The sequence below is a fragment of the Antrostomus carolinensis genome, unplaced genomic scaffold (genome assembly GCF_000700745.2).
Source record: "Antrostomus carolinensis isolate BGI_N321 unplaced genomic scaffold, ASM70074v2 scaffold39664, whole genome shotgun sequence".
In the NCBI taxonomy this organism is placed as follows: domain Eukaryota; kingdom Metazoa; phylum Chordata; class Aves; order Caprimulgiformes; family Caprimulgidae; genus Antrostomus; species Antrostomus carolinensis.
In genome coordinates this window covers 7,215-15,035 of record NW_010313549.1, presented here as the reverse complement: position 1 = coordinate 15,035, position 7,821 = coordinate 7,215, and the positions used below count along the sequence as shown (strand labels likewise).

Genomic DNA, 7,821 nt, shown 5'->3' with positions numbered 1-7,821 from the left:
ACAGAACTGGCCCCAGTGCTGGGCCCTGGGGAACACCACTTGTGACCGGCCACCAGCTGGATTTAACTCCATTCACCACAACTCTCTGGGCCCGGCTGTCCAGCCAGTTTCCCACCCAGTGAATACATCTGTACATCACACACTGTGGTCTGGTATTTGCTCTAAACTTACAGCCAAGGGATAAAACCACTTATGCAAATCTCTGGTGCACAACACTAGGATGTTACTGCTACCATCACAGTTAAATAGATGCTGCACCAAGCTGCACACTAACCAAAACAACACTGGCATTCACCACCACATCTTACCTCCCAGCCAGGACTGAGTCTCCAAAAGCTCTTCTGTCATGTCTTCCAGAAGATGCTCTGCAGGAATGATGAGGGAATGCTGAGGAGCACAGAGGAGATACAGGACAAAAGACCCTGGCGCACGTACCTGTTGGAGAAAGGCGGAACTGGTTAGAGCTTGCAGCTTCATGCTCCACCTTGATTTCCTCACCACAGGGGTTCTCCAGTTTCAAATGTTTGTGATTATGATGACTTTTACCATATTCCTGCCAATTAGGAGTGTAATCATGCACCAGCTGGCAGAGTGCTCACATACAGAGCCCCTGCCATGCTGTGTGGCAGGGAGTCCAGCATAATTCAGTCCTGGATGAGTCTGAGATCAAAACAGAAATTAGAAGTTTACAGCGTTTTGCCTACACATCTTAATTTCTTTCCAGGCTTGAACGCTGGAATTGAATCAAAAGTTTTCTGAGCTCCCTCAGTAAACAGAGATTAAACTAACACATGGATAGTTGATCAAGAAATTTGTCCTGCTTTCTAAAGGTAATGACTCTGCCTCCACATTAGAAAACAGCAGTTGAGTTCATACGTTGGCCTGACACTAAAGCAATGTCTTCACTACATATTCCTGCAATACTCAGTGGTAAGAACACAAGGCTGGAGGAGAGCGTAGAGTTAATGCAGTAAGTCACTGATTCTCAGTCTGGTGCTAGTCTTGGACAAAGACTAAACCATGGCTGGAGACTGGCTCACAGCTGATCTTTAGAAATCATAGAATCATCAAATGTTGTGAGCTGGGAGGGACCCACAAGGATCATCGAGTCCAACTCCTGTCCCTGCACAGGACAATCCCAACATTCACACCATGTCCCTGAGGGCCTTGGCCAAATGCTGCTGGAATCTTGTCAGGCTTGGTGCCATGAGCACCTCCCTGGGGAGCCTGTTCCAGGGCTCCACCACCCTCTGCCTCAAGAACCTTTTCCTCATGGCCAACCTCACCCTCCCCTGCCACATCTTCCTGCCATTTCCTCTGCTCCTGGCATTCGCTGGTGGCCAGAGAGAAGAGATCAGCGCCTGCCCCTCCTCTTCCCCTTGGGAGGAAGTTCTAGACCCCCAGGAGATCTCCTCTCAGTCTCCTCTTCTCCAGGCTGAACAATCCAAGCAACTCCATCCTCTCCTCATACGGCTTCCCCTCTGAACCTTTCAAGAATTTTGTGGCCCTTATGAAACATATAACTACAACTCACGAGTCAGTGTGGAAACGCAGAGCCCAAACAAACTCCAGCAGTGCCTTTCCCATTGCAGTAACTGCCTGCAAAACAGGATTACAACAGAAACACTCAATACCTTCACATCCACGCCACCCTACAGATCTAGACCTTGAAGATATACTGTTGTCAACATCAGGGTTACAATTAACTTTGTTTTACGGATGAGGAAACTTATCCAGTAAAGTGAAATGATGTGCCCAACTTCCCACTGAAGTTGACAGTTTTTCTACCAGAAGCAGCAAAAGATAGTACAGGGGGGTCTGAACCCCATCTTTCCTTTCTGACCATTTTTCTCAGCCCTCTTCAGAACTTCTCAGCACACGTGACTCAAACTTGCTGCCAGCCTAACTGTAGCAGGCCCTAGAGCACACGGCTGTTTCAGAAGGCACCTCTGAGTTCCCAGGCTGGAAGTCTCTCCTGCTATCTCCAGGAGATATCATGCAGCATTTCTTACCACAGTGTTGACAGCCAAGTACATCAGGATTGCTAAAGTGTGGACCAGTCTTCCAAGGACAAAGTGATCTTCCCCCAAGAGATCAAATGTTGTCAAAGGCCTGCAAGTGCAAGACACACAGTGCTGTGCAGTGAGAAGGCCGATCAGTGCATCTTTGGAGCAGTCAGGGTGGTTATGCAGGGTGAACTGTCCCCCACAAGCCTGAATCCCTATAACAGTCATTATAGTCATTCCCAGTTTAACACAGGCCACAGCTGTTTGCTCTTATCTCTGCTCCCAGACCAGTAATATCCTTCACTCTTACAGCAGGTATCACTTATTCTAACCCAGGCTTTACTTAGAAAGAACTGCATGCAAAAGCTAGCACCATACTAGAAACAAACCATTAAGACTGGTATTACAAGAATCTCGACTCTCATGGAATTAATTGCTCAGCCTTCCTTAGGTAAGCAAAGACTTAAGTGACTGCAGTGCCCTGCATCCAATAACATGGTCACAAGGACCAGTCCAGGTGACAGGTCAAAACCTGAGACAGTATCAGACTGCAGTCTGAGCTCTGTAGTTTTGTGTGAACCTCCCAAGGTGGAAGGACAGCCAAGACAACTGGTTTGGTACTGCCACAATCATCCTCCCATGTGCTTGCTGACGGGTTATTCTTCATAATGTATCTTCACTTCTACATGGTCTTACATATGCCTTCCTAGTACAAGTTTGGTAAGTCCAAGAGACCACAAACCCCTCCCTTCTAAGCTTTATGCACAAGCCAGGCATCAGCATGGTGTCACCAGACTCCCGCACAGCTTCTGGGCCTTGGCCTACTGCTCTGAACAAGCAGAAAGGGTCACTCTGGCAGCTGCCAGGCCCACATCCCAAGGTGTCCATACTTACCTGTCAAAGTGCTGAATCAATGGAAAAAAGAAGTGCCCAGCAACAGAACTGAACTCATTTGGGCCAGAAGCCAGTTCCACATGAGATTTACCCTGTCCAAGAGAAAAATGAAGTTTAGACACAAGATGCAGCATTTGAGTCTTCCACTTCACTGGACACTGTCAAGACTACAGGTTCCTTGCAGCCATCCCACTGTCAGCCACGCTTGCTTGTGCACCTACTGCTACTAGTTTCCAGACTGGATGGCTCACTCCCCACTTCAGATCCTCTCACACATCTAAATATTCCAGTACAATATAGCTCAGTACTGCTGGGTTAGATATAAAAAACAAGAACATGCAAAGAAATAAAGGAATTTTGGAAGCAAGTTCACCAGGATGAACCAGAGGGAAGTTCTGGGAACTAGGAAACTGGCATCGATCTATTTCCCTCAAAAACAGGAAGGCTGAAACAGTCCAGTCCAGAGGCAGCTAGTCTGATGGAGGAGGCTCAGGGATCTGTGAGGTGCAGCCACAGCTCCCTGCAGCGGCCAGACAAGCTCAGAACAAGCATAGAACAGCAACAACTATCCCTCAACGCAAGGCAAGAAGTTCAAGGTTTATTTTCCTCTTCCTGTTGGGAGAGGACTGTAGGAACACAGTACTCTGCACCGAAAGATTCAGCCAGATACTAAAATTTATATTTTAAGTCTTTCCTTTGGGTTGGGCTCAATTTCACAGGTATTTTGCTCTTTCTGGGTAGAACTACAGCAACTCCTAGTGTCCCTATTTTTGCTGGATTTGACATTAGTTTGTTTCAGCCCTGGCCTCACCGTAGCAAATCTCCGAGTCTTGCTTTTGATCCTTTCATCAACAATTCTTCTCCAGTCCTTAGAGCTGTCACTTCCAGGAAGGAGCTGGGTACAAGGTTTTTGGGCACCAGAATGCTTGGCCTTCCCATGAGATTTGGGACAGGACAGTTCCTGAGCTGCCAAAACCAATATCTAGATGAAAAAGAGGGAGGTTCAGTTAAAAAGGAGTAATCCTTGTACTAGGGAACAATAACAACAGAGTTACCTGGACCCAAACTAATAGGAATGGCAAGGCAGAAAGACAGGTTTATAATTAAGAACACTGAGGTAAGTGACCTCCAGACAACCAACTGGCTCGAGCTATTGACCAAGTACTTGGTCACTTAGCCCTGAAACAGAACAGTGGCTCCTTCCTCAGACACAGTAAGTGAAATGATGTAGGAGTCACAGGCAGATTGCTGTCTTTCAGAAAGTAAAGATACAATAGACTGATGACATGTGAGGAAACAGTGGCTCCTCCTAGGCAAATGACATCATATGTTTGGGATTCTGTGGGGAAGGACTGCTGTATATTGGAGCATAGCAGGGTTATGAACAAGAGGAGAATGCCAGGCACAGATACTAACGTAAGAGATTCCCATGCTTCTGTCTCCTCCTACGAGGAATAAAAGGTAACCTCAATACATCTCAGGGAAACAGTACTGGTACAACAAAGACACAAGGAAAGTGGGAAGTGAAGAGAAGAGCACTTACATCGAGAATGTCCGTGCGCTGACAAAGACTGTAATTCAGAGAGTAGAATTGGGAGGTCAAGTACTTTGCCACCTGTACAGAAAAATCAAAGTGCAATGAATGCAAACCAGGCTGGAAACAGTCTTCCCACTCATTCTAAAAGCACTCAATTTCAGGAGAAGTCCTGCTTCCTGTTAACAACAAGCCTCTAAGAGAAGGGAAGACACACGTTGTGCAAATAGGGGAAATTCAGACACTTCCACTTACAGATTCTCACAAAGAAGTAAATGACAAACAGGACTTTGCCATTCTTGTGTCCCTTCTACGCAGAAGTACCCAAACAACTGTCACAGCAGCTTTGGCACTTCAAAGGAAACTTTCTTGCAGCCTTTCAATACTTAAAAGGGGTGTATGAGAAATATGGAGAGAGACTTTTTGCCAGGGCCCATACTGACAGGACAAGGGGTAAAGGTTATAAACTGACAGAGGATAGATCTAGATTGGACATAAGGAAGAATCTCTTTACTATGAAAGTGGTGACACTGGAACAGGGCGTCCAGGGAAGTTGTGGATGCCCTATCATAGGAAGTGTTTAAGGCCAGGTTGGACGGGGCTTTGTACAACCTGATCTAGTGGAAGATGTCCCTGCCCAAGGCGGGAGGGTTGGAAGTAGACTATCTTTAAAGGTCCCTTCCAACCCAAACTATTCTATGATTCTATCATTACAATCACCAGTCAAGTCTTCTTCTAGAGAAGCCCTTTGTGCCTCAGCTTCTGTTGAAACAATCTCCCTTCAGTACAACTTTCCTTTACATTAAACAATCTCCTTTCAGTGCAATCTAATTTGCCTTGTCTGGTACATTCATACTAACAGTCTCCCAACAGTTCCTCCAGTCTGTCACAACTCTGACAGTTTTATCTTTCCTGTTGTTGGATCCATTGCAGATTCTTCAGTACATAGTCTGTCTCTGCATAAATGCTCTCAGACATGAACCAGCTATTCCACCACACTCTGATAGCTGTTTCTATCAAGAGATTTCAGCTGCTTAAATTTTTGTCTGCGCCTCAACTGGAATAAGGAAAGCAGAAAGAGAAACTCACAGGTATGGGATCTGTGGTTAAAACAGCTACTTGAGCTCTCTGACGGAGCTCCACGAAGCCTTCAACACAGGTCTTCTCCTCCAGATGCAATAGTATTTTTGCCAGTTCCACACTAACCTTCTCAAAATATGAAAAAAGGAATTAAATCCCTGCAAGTGTTTTCCTTCTCACAGGATTTACACACCATTTCTAATGTTTAAGCAAAGACAATCAGGGTATGGAATATAGGCAACATACTCTGGAAGGAGAGAAAACACGTTAAGCTAGATGCCACCAAGACAGATTTCCCAAAACACTGAACAAACCCCTATGCTGATTTCTCTGTCCACATTCACTTTGGCTTTTTGGACAAGTGGTGGCATCGTGAGACAGGAGGACTTGTCGTCACAACTAATGGGTTAAGGGGTACAGTACCACATCCAAAGCCCACCCAGCTCAGTAACACGGCGTAGCAGATTGTACACTGTTTACCAAACTACACCCCTTCCCTTTCTCAGCTGGCAGGGGCCTGTATCTCTGCCACCTTCAAGTGGCAGTTCACTAACAAGGGGTGGTGAGCACTCATCACACCAGTGACCTTGTCCCAAGTTCCTTTCACCTGAGCTTTTCATCTTGACCAGTACAATCCAACTACTCCCTCCAGAAGACATTATGCTTGTACAAGCAAATAGGGAAAGCCCATTTGACTTTATCCCCCTTTTTGTTGGGGAATAACAATTAAATTCCATTTCAATTCAAAATCAGTTATATCCCAAATGAAAATCAATTGGTCTGTGCAATTTGCTGCTCTGTAAACTTAATTTCTACTGTTTCTTCTGCCCAGCAAGAAGCATGGAGCTTCCTTTGCTTCCTCACATTACTGGCAAGCTCTACTTGCAATGCATTTCATTTTCAGTGCTGGAGTTGCTAAATGCCAGCTATTGCCAGCAACTTTGCCTGCTTCTTCGTTCCTCTGTGCTCTGCAGCTTCACCTCCAAAGCAACTATTTTCTTCTATTTCCCTTCTCTAGATTAAAGCTTTAAATCCAGATACACATTAGTCTGGCCTACTGCTCTGTCGGTACGTTTAGTCTCTTCAGGAGGGCAAAGGGATAATTCTGTATTACAGCTCACTGGTAACTTAGCTCATACTACTTCACCTCTCTTGTTGCTGCTGGATTCTTTCGAACCAAGCTCTCAAGAGCCTTGATTGTAGCTTCCCATTTGTCCACATCTTCAGATCCTGTCAGGACTAAAAGTAATCAAAAGACAAACAACAGCTATTAACAGAATGGTTGTGCCTGAGTATACACTCCCAACTTTCTTCTGCCAATAGTTTGTATTGCTGTAGGCAGATATCACTGACCCAGCACATGACTGGCATTAGGAATTAAACTGAAATTACTCAGAAATTACAGTGCAACACCTGAGCTCAGACTATTGAAATCCTAGAGCCTCTTCAAATTAGCTCAGGAAAAAACAAACCTACAGAGAGACCAGTCTCCCAAAAGATAGACTCAGCTCAAAACCTCCCACCTTCAATACAGTCTCTGATATACACAGGAGCCTTAGTTCTCAGTTCTTTATCCTCTGACATGTTGTAAGGTATGAGGTCATCATCGCTGTAAAAGAAATAAAGGCAGGACTTAGTCAGTGGGGTATAGATGGTCTTCCTTTCCCCAGCTACCCACACAAAAGGGAAAGAACCAGCACACACATTGTAATAACACCGCCACTCTTGCATCATCCAGCAGCACTGTTGAAGCCCAGGCTGAAAGGGCTGCTTAGGAAGTCCTATCAATTACCCCAAAGCTCAGTGAAAGAGCAGTTCTGTAACCAGACCTGGAACTGGACCTCCTGGTCAAGTGCAGGAAGGAGTCAGGTGACCCTGAGACTAAAGGCAATTCTTGAGATTTGTTTATGCATTGGTAAAGTGATAGAATAAGGCAGAATAATTAAAATGTGTAGATATATCCATAATTGCAAGAAACATGTGCCCAAGTCAAATGGAATAAATACAATGGTTGCAGGAGACACAGGCTTTGCTCAAACTATTGACTAACACCTTGCTTGCGATTGCCTACACAAAGTCCTACTCTGCTGCACAGCACTCAGCTGAACAAGGTCAAAAACCAACAGATTTGCCAAGAAATGCAGCTACCGATAGCTCCCTTCTCCCCACGTCTGCTCTTAAGAGCATCATTTTCCATTATTTCTCATTTCCTAACAGTTTCTGGCCCCATACCTGTCAAGTTCTGCATCCGACTCCTCATCTGGCATCACAGGGGCTGCTGTACATGCTTTCTCGTTACTTTCCAAT

At 45.3% G+C, this 7,821-nt stretch overlaps 1 protein-coding gene across 1 annotated transcript in view; it reads right to left on the bottom strand.

Moving 5' to 3' along the window:
- Positions 1-308: 308 nt before the first annotated feature.
- TELO2 (telomere maintenance 2) overlaps positions 309-7,821 on the bottom strand; it is a gene marked incomplete at both ends in the record, with an annotated part of 14,561 nt that continues 7,048 nt past the window's right edge. The window contains 11 exon segments of the mRNA XM_029084836.1: positions 309-384; positions 387-435; positions 1,535-1,599; positions 2,013-2,112; positions 2,901-2,992; positions 3,712-3,882; positions 4,444-4,515; positions 5,524-5,640; positions 6,662-6,753; positions 7,038-7,123; positions 7,747-7,821. Coding sequence (XP_028940669.1) covers positions 309-384; positions 387-435; positions 1,535-1,599; positions 2,013-2,112; positions 2,901-2,992; positions 3,712-3,882; positions 4,444-4,515; positions 5,524-5,640; positions 6,662-6,753; positions 7,038-7,123; positions 7,747-7,821 — 995 coding nt within the window.